General features: G+C 34.7%; 2 protein-coding genes and 1 long non-coding RNA gene across 7 annotated transcripts in view; 1 reads left to right on the top strand and 2 right to left on the bottom strand.

Annotated features, from left to right (window-relative positions):
• Window positions 1-1,614: 1,614 nt before the first annotated feature.
• On the bottom strand, window positions 1,615-11,099 carry LOC111444039. Its single transcript, XR_002710631.1, has 3 exons — window positions 11,025-11,099; window positions 10,735-10,804; window positions 1,615-1,625 (listed from the first exon to the last, which is right to left on the bottom strand). It is a non-coding gene; the product is annotated as an uncharacterized LOC111444039 (long non-coding RNA).
• On the top strand, window positions 6,604-11,590 carry LOC111444034. Of its 5 annotated transcripts, none has more exons than XM_023081945.1 (9): window positions 6,604-6,751; window positions 6,836-6,877; window positions 7,481-7,815; window positions 7,915-8,079; window positions 8,758-8,927; window positions 9,015-9,098; window positions 9,274-9,381; window positions 10,307-10,576; window positions 11,304-11,590. In XM_023081945.1, exons 1-9 carry the CDS (start codon window positions 6,735-6,737, stop codon window positions 11,403-11,405), a joined length of 1,293 nt encoding a protein of 430 aa, XP_022937713.1. In that variant the 5' UTR covers window positions 6,604-6,734; the 3' UTR covers window positions 11,406-11,590. The 5 variants fall into 5 exon arrangements, with proteins under 5 accessions (XP_022937713.1, XP_022937714.1, XP_022937715.1 ...); XM_023081946.1 differs by having other exon boundaries at window positions 7,915-8,080; window positions 8,777-8,927; XM_023081947.1 differs by lacking the exon at window positions 6,836-6,877.
• A 1,501-nt stretch (window positions 11,591-13,091) lies between these two features.
• The window catches only part of LOC111444036 (bidirectional sugar transporter NEC1-like), a 4,064-nt gene continuing 2,610 nt past the window's right edge, over window positions 13,092-14,545 (bottom strand). The window contains exons 5-6 of the mRNA XM_023081952.1: window positions 14,318-14,437; window positions 13,092-13,515 (exon numbers count right to left, since the gene is read on the bottom strand). Of these exons, the coding sequence (XP_022937720.1) occupies window positions 13,315-13,515; window positions 14,318-14,437 (321 nt within the window). The 3' untranslated portion in view covers window positions 13,092-13,314. The remainder of the gene's footprint in view (window positions 13,516-14,317; window positions 14,438-14,545) is intronic.

Genomic DNA, 14,545 nt, shown 5'->3' with positions numbered 1-14,545 from the left:
ACTCTTATTTATTTACTATTTTAATTTTTATACTTGGAAAAAAATTTAATGCATTTAAATTAAGAAAGAAAAAATAAAATTTTAATTGAAAAAATACATTATTTTGATATAAATATATTTAATTTAGATCATATTAAGTCAGAAAGAAAAAAAAAATTATGACTAAATGTGGTAATAAAAATGATTAAAAGTATTATATATAAAAAACAAAAAATGTTATCTGCATTCACATTTTTATAAACAGATAATAGTTTTAGTTTATCTGGCATAAAATCATGAATTTTTAATAAATAAATAAAATACCAAATCGATCGACTCGTCTAGATTTTGATATAGTAACAAATCATCTACTGTTCGATCTGGATGTCGGTATCGATACAAATTTAACTCTCATTATGATTCTCGCGAATATGGTCAAAAATACTAATTCAGTTTCAATCCTCTCTGTAGCAATAGTTTCGGTTTACAAAAATGTCACATTTTTATGTAAAGAATAATAATAAAAAAAAAATAGACGAGACGAGAGACGAAGAATTCTAAAAAAATGATCGTAACGGTCCGACATAATTATCGGAAATCAGATTAAGTGTATTTTTTTTTTATTTTAATTAGATCACGGGATAGAATTATGGATCTTGGAGTGCGATAAACATAATCAATCATAATCACGTCGAATCGACTCGCAAGTATGTGTGTTTCACTTATTAATCTTATTTTATTTATCATTTTTTTTTCCGTCACACAATTCTGATAATATCAATAATATCTTCAAGGAATATCGATAATAAAAATGTCCATGGGACGTGATGGGAAGCCTTCCTTATCCCCGTCCTCACCTAAATCAAAATATGATATAATCTATAACATAATTTCTAAAAATTTAAATTTTTTTCGCTCTGGAAAAAAATATTTATTTACTTAAAAATATATATATAATAAATTAGTTTTCTGTCCGATATACATATACATATACATATTATATATAGAGAGTCGTGAATATAATTTCCGTCCCCGAACCCATTTAGCAAATAAGGTAAAATGTCTTTCCGCTCCCACTCCCGCTCCTATTCTTAATCCCATCTGGGATGAGTCTCTCCAGATTAAATGAACTGAACCATAATTTAAAAAAAAAATATATATTAAATGTATTAATTCATACTCCCAACTTTAGTGAGACCTACATCAAATTATAATATATTGTGAATTAACTTTTTATGGACATTTTTGTAATAATAATTTGTATTAAAGTGTTTAAGATTCTGGAGCTACCAAAGATCTTAGCCAATTATGATTATTGATGTAACCCTCTTCCTACCCTAATCCACACGCTAATAAACTGAAGTTATAGCTCGACATAGATATTATTTATTATAAAGTAAATACAGACGGTTGATTGGTAGATTAATATATTTAACTGTTACTAGACCTGACATAGTGTATTTCGTTCGTATGCTTAGTTAATTTATGTATGAACCATGAAAACCACGTTGTGAGGCAGCTTTTCGAGTTCTGAGATACATCAAAGGTACTCTTGGTTAAGGACTTCTACTACCATCTGAAAACAACTTAAGATTACAAGCGAAATCTCAGGTTTGGTTGAGTTGAATTTTTTTTTTTTGAACCAACTCGAAATTTCAGGGTGGTGACTCGAGCAACCTGAATAAAGTTCACAATTCAACTCAATGTCACCCTCTATTTTTAGCTTGGGTTGGATTGGCTTATCGGGTGTTTTTTAAATTATTTAAAAAATCTTACTTATCTACGGTAGATATTATATTAATAACTAAGATATGATAAAAACTCAAATAACAAACATTCACCCTCGAGCCTCTGACCCCGGTTCAAGAAGAAAGTTTTAGAAATGGAGGACAGAGATATTTCGAAAGAGAGTTTTGAAAGCAAGATTTGAGAATGTAATAAAAAAGGCAACAACAACGGCTTGCTTTATATAACTATCGGGTAGGAAGAAGTTCACAACTAGTCATATCCGCGTATAGTACATTTTGGGGGCATTTTAGCCCTTGCAGGTGTAGACACGATTTTGGTGAACGGTCATACATCCTCATACTAATCCAATATGGAATGGTGAAGACCTATCTAGGATGAAAACATGTAAAAGGGATTTGGAACGAGCATGCAACCATGGACAACATGTCCTGGACAAGCAAGTCTGGGATATCTGTCATGCGGTCATTGACAACATGCCTTGGACATGCATGACCGTGACATCCTCCTCCACTCAATTGGTTGACGTCCCTGTCAACCGACCATAACAAGCAAGACTAGGACATCTGTCATGCGGCCATAAGCAACATGCTGCGCTAAGGACGTTTTCTTCTCTGCCTTCCCCATCGGCCATAAGCAAATGGGGTAAGATTGGTCCGTTCCTCAAAGCTGAGCTTTTCGGTTCGCTCCCCCATTGGACAAGCATGATCGTGACATCCTCCCCCACTCAATTAGTTGACGTCTCTGTCAATCGACTCGTCACAATGCATCACTAACCCAGTTAGAAACGTAAAATATTCTTAATCTTCATAATATTCTCAAAAGTAATGTAGGGTAGAATTACATTGTAACCCAATTGTCGGGTTGGTCTAACAAAATGTCAGCCCGCAAACCATTCGAATTTTTTTGGTTTCAAAAAATTCAACCCAACCCAGATCGAAAAAAATCGAACCCAACCTAATTTTTAAGATTTGGGTTAGGTAGTCCGAGGTGGTCGGATTCTCAGGTCTTATAAACACCGATATTTCCAACTTTGCCCTACCAAAAAGAGGACAAGAATTTAGTGTGTGGACAAAAGAAGGGTACCCTTACACATCAAACACTTGAGGGAAATAAAATTATATAAAATAATATATATTTTTAAAAATTAAAAAAAAGGCATTAATTGATTTACCTTTCTGGTAGAGACAGTTGACGACCCATCTAATCCAAAACAAAAGGTTTTTTATTTCCAAAATAATAATAATAATAATAATAATGAAATAAGGGTGGGGGTGCCCCAGAATTCAAGGGCTGCCCTACCATGCAATTTGGAGTTATTTTATTCTTTGGAAATGTAGGGTATACGGAGGTCTGACCTGCCCCCTCTGCCCTATAACTGTGACTCTCTGTACCACTCTCATCTCTTATTATAAGGAGTAAGTAAATATATGTTTTTCAAATTTGGTGGTTTTATTTTTTTTCTCGGGCACCCGAGTGAGTGCTAGAGGTGTATGAATAAATCGAGACTACATTTGAATGAGAGCGATTTTGAGATGTACGTTCGTTTTCGGTGGATCAATCATGTTTTGCTTGAAACCTTCTCCTAGCAGACGCGTTTTAAAGCCTTAAAGGAAAGCCCAAAAAGGAGAATATCTGCTAGCGGTGGATCTGGGCCGTTACAAATTCTATGTTGGGTGATTTCGTGTGAATTTTTTTAAGAAACATGTGAGTGAGGATAAAGCATGCGGAAAGAACTCGTGTTGGTTTATGGGATAATCTTACATCTTGGAAGCGAAGAGTAAGTAATGTGATCATATTGTCGGGGATGTAGGGGAATGCGAGGATCATCGTGGTTTGATAAACAAGTGTGAATTTTTTTAAGAAACATGTGAGTGAGGATAAAGCATGTTGAAGGAACTCGTGTTGGTTTATGGGATAATCTTACGTCTTGGAAGCGAAGAGTAAATAATGTGATCATATTGTCGGGGATGTAGGGGAATGCGAGGATCATTGTGGTTTGATAAACAAATGTCCCATCGTACATCTTGTATGTTCTTATCGTTGGTTGAAAAAAATTGTTTTGAAAAACTTTTGAGTATTAAAAATACGGAGTAACCTTTCGAATGGGTTCAGACATGCATGCACAAACTACAAGTGTGACATCGAGTAAATGAGGGGTACATGAATGAATTAAAATCATATCCGAGTAAGAGCGATTCTGAGAGTAAGATGACTAAGAAAGACGTAACAAAACTGAAAGTTACTATTTAAACCCAACTAGGTGACTTAATCATACTCCAAGATTAAACGGGTTTTGCATGGAGCAATTTTATATTTAGTGACCTCCTCGGTATTTTCATATCATGCATGTGATTGAGAACAAGATAGGCAAGAAGAACTCGTGTTGATTTGTGGTGATAGTCTTCACTCCTAGAAGCAATAAGTAAGTAACTTGATTAAATTTTACACGAATGAACTATTAGTATCTAATCATTTATAAAATTTACAAAACAAGTCAGGTTTGTTATCGAGATAGAATATGCAAACCACATCCATATATTATAGATTTATCAAATCACTTTTTGAATGTGATATTCGTGCATAGGGGTGTACATTCAACCTGACAACCCGACAACCCGGACCAACCTAACCTGAATTATAAGGGCTAGGTTGGGTTGGATTAGTATTTCGGGTAGAGTTGGGTTCATTTTTCTGAATTTGAACTGAATCGATTCGGTTGGGTTCGTGGGACAAAACCTTCGGGTTGACCCAAACCAAATAAAAATATATAAAATATATTAAGAATCGTTTCGTATTAATGAGTTTGCCTAGTAATTTTGGCAGAATTTATAAAGAGAATAATAATGAATACTACAAATAAAAATAACCAATTATTTATTTTTATTAATAATAAAACATAAATTACGTGCCAAAGAGGACAATATCTACTCGCGGTGGGCTTAGGCCATTGAGGTAAGGGGGCTAAGTCATTGAGCTAAGCTTTTGGTGGTGGACCAAGTCAATTGGGTTGGGCTTGGGTTTCTATTATTTGTTATTTTATTTTATTTATAAAAAAAACCAAATGGTTTATAAATAAGGTGGGAGAATTAGGAGATAAATAATAATAATTAAAATAAATGTATTTTATGTTAAAATGAATGAGATAAAATAATTATATTTGATTTATAAGTACTAATTTTAATTATGAGTAGAAATTTATATAATTTTATTAACTTTCTTTATTTGAATATAAATATTAGAAGAGAGAAAAAAAAAAAAGAAAACAAAAAAGGGTGACATCAGCATCAACAATGACGTAAGCTCGTTGTATGGTCAATGGTCAAAGGTCAAAATTTGACTTTTTTATTTTTTTATTTGTGGTTTTTAGCTTTTGGAGTGTTCGGGTATATTTGAGAAGTTTGATGAAATTTGAGACTTTTTGGAAGAACGAAACGTGAGTAAAAAAAGTGTTGCATTCTAAGTAAGTGGCACCTCAAAACCTTGGATTTAGTTATGCTCGTAGTATGCATGTAAGTATGATATAAGAAGAATGTCACAGAAATATGAGCATAAAATGAGTTGGTTTGATGCATGTAAAAGCACGTTAAACATTATGATGTACGCTTACAAAGGAATGAACTGATGAGTTACGATTTGACTGAAATCGAGAGCATTTACTATGATACAAAGCATGTTATAAGAAACCTATTCTAAATGTTTGAGCATAGAATGAGTTGGGATGACACATGTTGAATGTTTATCATGCATGTTTACTGAACGTGTATGCACTGTCCTATGAATTGAAATTCATGATTAGGTATTCATTGTTTACTGAACGTGTATGCACTGTCCTATGAATTGAAATTCATGATTAGGTATTCATGTTTAGATTGCTATGCTATGTCTCTATTTCATATGTTTGTAATGTATGCGGCTATACGAGGACGATTAGAGGTTCATCAAGTAACCTTTAATCGTGAAAATGACTCGATTATCAGGTGTCTGTATAACCATGGTGCTAGCTTAGATATTTTATGACTTATGATTGTACCTGGATTACTGTGAAGTTTGCCGGTTAGCTTATTGGAGCTTGTCATGAGTGGTAGGGGTCCACTGCAGTACCTTATGAATTGGTTATATGATTATTGTTCATGCATATGAGTTATGCAGTTATATGGGAATGATAGGGGTTTGCCAACTAACCCCTAATCGCAAGCCTGACTCGATTGTCAGGGGTCTGAATAACCATAGAATTGACATATATAGTTTGTGCCCAGGGGGGACTATTAGAAAATTTGTCAGTTAACTTTCTTTTGGTAAACTTGCCACGAGCAACATGAGTCCATAGTTGCACTTTAGAGTTGGTTCAGCCTTAGCATACATAAATCATATTAGATTAATATTGAGACCGTGCCTTCAGAACTTAAATAACTTAAGAATATTATAAGGGCTCAAGAACCCATAAAATAGAATGGGCAAACCTAGTGTGTAACCTAAGAAGCGCCTATACCAAGGAACAAACCCCCCCAAATGAGTTAAACTAAGATTAATAAAACCTAACCCGCAAGCTGCTTACTGAGTATATTTTATATACTCAATCATATTACTTCAACTCTATTTTCAGATGGAGCTTGATGTAGTGGTTGAAGCCGGAGACACACATGAGCTATTGGCTACCGGGAGTCCCAACACACTTGAGTTTAGATTTTCTTTTGTACTCATCTTTGAAATCGGTATTCATCTATTTTATGATGTGGGCACATGTTTAAATAAACTTTACACATTTTTACTTATTTCTATGTGAATGAGTAATGATCCGGGTCTTTCTATGTCAGTGAGTAGTGAGTAATGGTCCTGGGCTTAGTCCCTTAGAAATGGGTCATTACAAACTAACATTGATTACCCATTCTTTTTTTCTTTTACAATGCCCGATGATCATCGATAAATCGCGCTTCTAATGGCCCTTCCTCCAAGACTCCCATCGATGATCATGGATCAACCCTCCAAATTGAATAGCTCAAGCTCGGATGTCTAAGCGCCCATCGTAGCTCCTCTAATCGAGCCCTTTGTTTTCCCTTTCTTCCTTCTTAAGATATAAAGTGTCTCTGTGCTTTTCCGCTATCACTAGGAACTTTCCTTTTCCTTACAAGCGAAGTCAGTCAACTTCCCAAAAGGTGAAACTTTGATTCTTTTTCTTTTTCTTCCTCTCTTCTCAATTTTTGCTATAAATTTGTTGCTCTGCCTTGTGGGTTTTATGATTAACTGAAGATCGAGGCAAATTTCAAATGTATGTGCCTTATTTTTCGAAGTGTTCTTCTTTTTCTTTGTTGGGTTTTTCTTATATTTGCTTTTGTGTTGTTAGAACTGATTGTTTGAGCTAATTTGATCGATAATCCATTGTGTAGACATGTTGAATTCTGTTCGTATTAGCTTCATTTGTTGTATTAAGCTATCATTAGTAGGGAAAATGTTTAGATATCATTTCAATAGGAGTGGTTCAATCAAAGAGTCATAAACGGTCATCGCTTGGAAATAGAAAGAGTCTTGGTATTGCCTACTCATGTTACCATTATCCGCACTGGAGATCGATCATGGCAGCTTTGGCCTGCCTACGGGCTAGGAAATCCGTGAATCTTTCATTTGGTCTTTGATGTGTCATTTCCATCCCTCTTCTGGTTACTTTAATCGGGTTGTTATAATTTTCTATTAAGAAGTTTCTCATTGTTGAACCATTTGGATTTGTTTTTGGATTAACTCTTTCTTTGACTATCAGATACTCTGATTGTGCATTGATATCTTGCTTTATGGCCTATTTACCTCCACATAAACGTCATTCCAATGATATGGAAAAGCCATCTCCCACAGCGGAGTTGCTTGCTCCTCTATTCAACAGAAAATTGGATTTGAGGGCATCTGGACGTAAAGTGGGCAGGAGTGGAGGGATAATCTATGCTGATCAGGCTACACTTAAATGGTTTATCATTGGTGATTCTGATGATGATAACCTGTTTCCCTCTCGTGTTCGTCTCGAACCGATTGCTCTGCGGGCTAATGAGCATAGAATGGGTGAAAAACATCTAGCTTTGGTGTACTCTAATGTGTCTCAAGGTAATTGAACTATGTCTTGAAGCTTCTTTTTGCTTACTCTATGCAATTTGCACTTTGTTTTGATGAAATTTTGATGAAGGACGTTGGTCTTGATTATAGGAAACAAAGAAGAGGAAGAAGTCGTAATCGAACCGTGGGCGTCTATTGTAGTAAAGCTACTACCTGACTTACTTTCATCGATCGAACACATTAAGAATGAAATGAACCAAGACGAGGAAGTGAAGCCGACATTGGTTGCTGGGATTGGAAAAGTTATCTTTCATGGGTGAGCAAAACTTCCCATAAGATATTTGTTTACTTTTGCATGACTCCGATACCATGAATCTCGACTCTCCAGAATGGTATGATATTGTCCACTTTGAGCATAAGCTTCCATGGCTTTGCTTTGGGCTTCCCCAAAAGGTCTTGTACCAATGGAGATGTATTCCTTAATATTCCCCTAGAACAAAGTACACCATAGAGCCTCCCCTGAGGCCTATGTATCCCTTGAACAGCCTCCCCTTAATCGAGGCTCGACTCCTTTCTCTAGAGTCCTCGAACAAAGTACACCATTTGTTCGACACTTGAGTCACTTTTGACTACACCCTCGAGGCTCACAATTTTTGTTCAACATTTGAGGATTTATTGACATACTTAAGTTAAGGGTATGACTGTGATACCATGTTGTTAGATCATGAATGGTATTGAGGAATGTCCCAAGTTTCCTACATATACATATGTTGTATATGTTGACACTGGTGGAAGAGGTAGAAAATCAATTTAGCATCCTTTTTTAGTAATACAAAGTTCTATTAAATTTCTCTTTTGTCACGAACGGTTACTTGGATAAAATCTTATGTTTAGAAATTTATGGTTATGATTAGAAAGTCATTTGGAGGACATGGCCAGTGCAATTCGAGACGTGTTGTTTTTGTTTAGGATGTTAATTATTTTTGTTATGCCGGACCTCTGAATTTGACAGTAATAAGCTGCCTACTCGAGCGGTGACGGGACAGCTGCAGAGGGCGTTTCGTGCAAATGTTTCTGAAACTTGCATCGAAAACATTAGAGATAAAGTAATTCCATTGATTGGAGTTACGTTTGAAGAGGAGAAAGACACATATCACATAAAGGTACTAGTTATGCCTTGTTGATGAGACGAACTGGGATGCTACTTGGTTTTGATTTCATCTCCATTTGATGTCTCAATTTCTTTTTAGTTATCCGATGCAGAGCATCCACACGTGACGTTAACGTGCAAATGTACTGCTTTGCCTGAGTTGAATAAACTCGAACTTTATAAGGTAAACCTTTGTTTCGTTTCTTGTCTGATAAATTGTATGAACTCTATTGATATTGATATTATGCCTGATGGTATTGTTTCTATGAATAACACTAATGCTGCTAGCTCTCCCATATATTTTACTACTCTAAGGTGCAATTTCACAGTTTCTGTGCATGTTTTTCGTTTATTTTTAGGTTGAACTCAACCCCGTTCGACATATGGTTGCGGATATTTCGTGCTTGAAACAAAATGTGGACATGAGGGTAATGACATTCTCCAAGAAGACCGTAGGAAAGCTGACTGTAAGCCCTCTAACTCAAAACATTCAAAAGAGATACATAAAACTTCATATTGGTTTATTGTTCTTTTACTCTTGATGAGTTCTTTTTAACTTTCTTCATAATTTCAGTGACGTTTTTGTTCCTTTAAAACTCTTTAGTTTCTGTAATTGGTATGCGTGAGATCTCACGTTGATTGGAGAGGAGAACGAAACATTTCTTATAAGAATGTAGAAACCTCTCCCTAGTTGACGTGTTTTAAAACTGTGAGGTTGATAGCGATATGTAACGGGCTATAGTGGACAATATCTGTTAGTGGTGGGCTTGGGCTATTACAAATGGTATCAGAGTCAGACATCGAGCGGTGTGCTAGCAAGGACGTTGGGCACTTTAGGGGGTGGATTGTGAGATCCCACATCGGTTGGAGAGGGGAACGAAACATTACTTATAAGGGTGTGGATACCTTTCCCTAGTAGACACGTTTTAAAACCGTGAGGTTGATGGTGATATGTAATCTCACGATTACAAGGGTGTGGAAATTTTTCCCTCGTAGACGCATTTTAAAACTGTGAGGCTGGCGGTGATATGTAACAGGCAAAAGTGGATAATATTTGTTAGTGGTGGGTTTGGGCTATTACAACTGGTATCAGAGTCAGACACCGGGTGGTGTGCCAACGAGGATGCTGAGCCCTCAATGGGGTTGGATTGTAAGATCCCTCATTGGTTGGAGAGGGGAACGAAGCATTCCTTAATAAGGACGTGGAAACCTCTCCTTAGTAGACGTGTTTTAAAACCGTGAGGCTGACGGCGTTACATAAGGGGTCAAAGCGGACAATATCTGAAGTTATGGTCCTATTTAACAGAGAATTCGGTATAATTTTATTTGATGTTTTTATTTACTAAGGTTTAGGAGTTGAGAGTGAAATACATCTCCATTTTTGTATTCTAGGATGATGAGATGGAAGGCATATTGGATCTCATAAATTCTGCCATTTTAGACAAAGATGTGAAGGGTGGCTTAAGATGGTCTCTGGGAAAAGCATCCTCTAGGGATAGATTCAAAGTCGTTGGAGCTTGGCACACTGTTTCCAAGTCTTATTGCAATCCATTTGTGCGAATCAGGCTAAGAAATGCCGATCGATACAATTTCAAGATATTGGTTGGTGAAGTGTCAAACGAGGTTACTTTTAAGATGAAACGACTTACGTCCGAACTACTGGTAGGCGCAACCTCCTTACTTAAAAGCTTTTTGACTCTACGACATGATTATGGTCTTTGCTCTAAGAACGTTGCATGTTTTTAGTCGTTTGATCATCGAACTTGAGTTACCCATTTTGCATTTTTGAATTACATGTGCATTGTAGCTGCATTTAGAACTAAGAACGCTACATGTTTTCGGTTGATAAATCATCAAACTCGTGTTACCCATTTTGCATTTTTGATTTACCTGTGCATTGTATCTACCTTACGAACCAAGAACGTTGCATGTTTTCGGTCGGTAAATCTTCGAACTCATGTTACCCATTTTGCACTTTGGAGTTACATGTGCATAGCTTACCTTTTGAACTAAGAACGTTACATGTTTTCGCTCGATAAATCATCAAACTCACGTTACTCATTTTGCAGTTTCGAGTTACTTGTGCATTCATTTTGCATTTTTAAATTACATGTGCATTATAGCTACCTTTTGAACTAAGATTGTTGCATGTTTTCGGTCGATAAATCATCGAACTCGTGTTACCCATTTTGCATTTTTGAATTACACGGGCATTATAGCTACCTTTTGAACACCATTTCCTTCAAGCTATCTATATTTCTACAATGATATGATTTTGTTCAAGTTTGGATGGTTTTAGCCGACAAAGATATTCATTCCTCGTGTTTAATCAACGTGGGACTACGTTACTGTTTTGATTATTTCGTTCGATCTCTCCGTTTCTTTGTAGAAAGAAAAGGCTGAGGTTGATGTGATCACTGATATGCTTAATGAGAATCTGAAGCTGTTTTGGAACCACTTTGTATGCTCTGGAACCTTTTCATCCCCTTAAGGCCAGGCTTTCAAATGGTTAATGCTGCATTTTTCTGTCTTTTTGAAGTGTTGATGCATAGAAATAAATAGCCCTTTTTGGGTAAGAACTATGCTTTATGAGCTTTACAGTGCTTTAAGTATATGCTTTTCAGAAAGTGTGTCAAATAATATAATTTGATGCTTTACGAGCTTCATTTCATTTTAGTCCCGAAACCTACTTGAAAAGCATGTCTGTTTGGCCACTCAAACATATCAACGTTTCGTAGAAAACTTTATTATTTTTAATTTCATAAATTCTGTAATAGTCAAATAGTCAAATTGACCTCGTCTTTGGTAGAGATTAAATGATATCGAGATTAAATCCGGGCTACAAACGTCTTTTGTCGCCAGAAATTGTTATGTAAAAATCAGATTGGTGGCCACAAACTTATTTTGTCGGGAGACTATAAATACTCGCGAATGGTTAGGTAAAAATCAAATTGGTGGATGAATGAAATTGAGATATCAAAATAAAATAAGACGTTTCCATTAGAAATTTGATCATCTTTGTCATTTTTAAGTTTCAACCATTCCATTCTTGTAGTAGTATTGTGGAGTGACTCAATTAAGAACTAAGTTTCCAAATCTTGCTTCTAGATCTTCGATCTTGATCAAGTTCGATTGTGGAGTGATTCAATTTAGAACCAGTTTTCCAAATCTTGCTTATAGATGAAGATCTAGATCAAGTTCGATTGTGGATCTTCGATCTTGATCAAGTTCGATTGTGGATCTTCGATCTTGATCAAGTTCGATTGTGGAGTGATTCAATTTAGAACCAGTTTTCCAAATCTTGCTTCTAGATGAAGATCTAGATTAAGTTCGATTGTGGAGTGACTCAATTTAGAACCAGATTTCCAAGATCAAAATCTTGCTTCTAGATTTTCGATCGTAAGAGGTAATATAATTCTAGCCTTTATCTCTTGGTTGATTTAAATTTCCTTGATCAAGTTCGATTGTGGAGTGACTTAATTTAAAACCATGTTTCCAAATCTTGCTTCTAGATGTTCGATCGTGTAATATAATTCTAGCCTTGTCTCTTGGCTTGATCTAAATTAATCTAAATTTCCTTGTCTCTTGGCTTATCTAAATTAATCTAAATTTGAAGAGGTAATATAATTCTAGCCTTATCTCTTCGTTGATCTAAATTTTGTACGAGAAGGTGTTAATTACTTTGATTAAAGGGTTCTTTCTTCAACAAAAGCTTAGATCGTTGCGTTGAGGATTAAGGTTGCCTTATCATAGACGCTCATAGTCAAAGTTCATAATTGATTAAAATCAAGTTAGATATAATTATCTTGTGAAATATTAATCACAAACCAGGAATTCACGACTCACTCTTAATCTTATTTCTCAAACATGATTTTCTCATATATTGACTACATACGGTTGAATACTACACGAGTTACGAGACTTTAGAATATAACTCTCAACAAACCTCTCTTTATAGGTCCGTTAATTGACAATATTAATATTTTAGAGGATAATCTTATTGAAAATAAAAAAATTTGTGAAGAAGACGTTACCAAATATATTAGTGTTTTAACTTCAAACCGTTTCGATATATATAAACAAACCTTTTTCATAACAATCTAAACCGACCCTAAATTTGAAAATTATTCATAAATATGGATATTTATAAAATGTTTGGTCTCTAAAATTATTCATGTGTCACCCACAATTCCATTGCATAAATAACACAAAAATAGAGTTAACAAGAAACAAGAACATTGCAATACATGTGTTGCATTATAACTTAAATTAAAAAACTAACTAAAATTATTGTTTTGAAGTCCTTCAATTTTGCATTATTTATGCAACCTCGTAACGGTTCAAGTTAGTATGCAAAGCAAAATACAGAATCCGAATTCGGCACCTGATGACCCCGACATTTATATATTACTATTGGTTTTTACCATATTAATCTCCCGATTCTCGATTGTTGGGACATTTTGGTAATTTCCTTCGTATTTCTTGTCACCTTCCTCGAGATTCACTTCTTTTCCTCCGAAACTATTTACCTTTTTGTCCCTATATATCATGTAGATTATCATTTGGATCATTCCTAGAAGAAACCCCACAATGTTTGGCAGCTGAGAAAATGAAAAAGAAAAAAAAAATTACCATATTACCAATAATAAGGGTAAAAATGTAATTACATAAAATAAAAACCGTAACGTGTAAATGAATTATAGTTAATGTCGATGAATCCGATTAGAGGTATGATTATAGTTAATCAATATCTAGATTAATATTCGTCCACAAATATGAAGGAACAAAATTTGAATATTTAACCTCACAGAAATAAATAACGTGTCAATTTTTTAACAAAATTTTCAATAATACTCTTAAACTTTTAATAAAATTAAAATTTTCCAATAATACCCTTAAACTTTCAATAAAATTAAAAATATACCCTTACTATCGGTATTTTGTTTCAAGGCTTGCATTTTAAGATATTCATTAATACCGTTTTAATTTTTTTTTTTAAGAAATTAAAAAATATCCTTCAAATTTAAACAATTTCATTAATACCCTTCAACTTTTTATAAAATTTATAAATAAATATCCTTAAAATTAGTGCCATGTTTAAAACGAAAAATACTCGTGAATTATTAAAAATAGCATTAACATCCTTAATCTGTATAAAACGTTATCACTGTTGGATGAAAGTCTCACATCGGCTAACTTAGGAAATAATCATGGTTTTATAATAAAAAAAATACTATCTCCATCGGTAATGAAGTCTTTTGGGGAAGCTTAAAGCAAAACCACGAGAGCCTATGCTTAAAGTGAACAATATCATACCATTGTAGATAGTCGTGTTCATCTAACAATCACCATCAATATATGGACGGAGACGATTAAAATAAGGGTTAGGTTTTGATGACTTACAGCAATGAAGAGATCCTTCATAAAGAAGCCATAGAAGAACCACATGACGGCTGAAAGTGTAAGAAAAAACGACAAAGGAAATGACATAAACTCCACACTTTTGGTTGTTATCACCCTCTTCTGCAAATATTTTAATTCAAAATTATCAATATTTATAAAATATAATTCTATTTAAACCTAATTTATCCGCTAAATGCATATATTTTCGACAAAAAAAAAAAAAAAAAA

The sequence above is a fragment of the Cucurbita moschata genome, unplaced genomic scaffold (assembly GCF_002738365.1).
Source record: "Cucurbita moschata cultivar Rifu unplaced genomic scaffold, Cmos_1.0 Cmo_Scf00006, whole genome shotgun sequence".
In the NCBI taxonomy this organism is placed as follows: Eukaryota; Viridiplantae; Streptophyta; class Magnoliopsida; order Cucurbitales; family Cucurbitaceae; genus Cucurbita; species Cucurbita moschata.
Note: the sequence above shows the minus strand (reverse complement) of the source record. Positions and strands in the feature narration are given on the sequence as shown.

Excerpts from the sequence above, each read along its gene's own strand:
- LOC111444034 (XM_023081945.1), top strand. Across the intron at positions 9,382-10,306 it reads AGACCGTAGGAAAGCTGACT|GATGATGAGATGGAAGGCAT; the intron begins GTAAGCCCTCTA and ends TTTGTATTCTAG. Across the intron at positions 10,577-11,303 it reads GACTTACGTCCGAACTACTG|AAAGAAAAGGCTGAGGTTGA; the intron begins GTAGGCGCAACC and ends GTTTCTTTGTAG.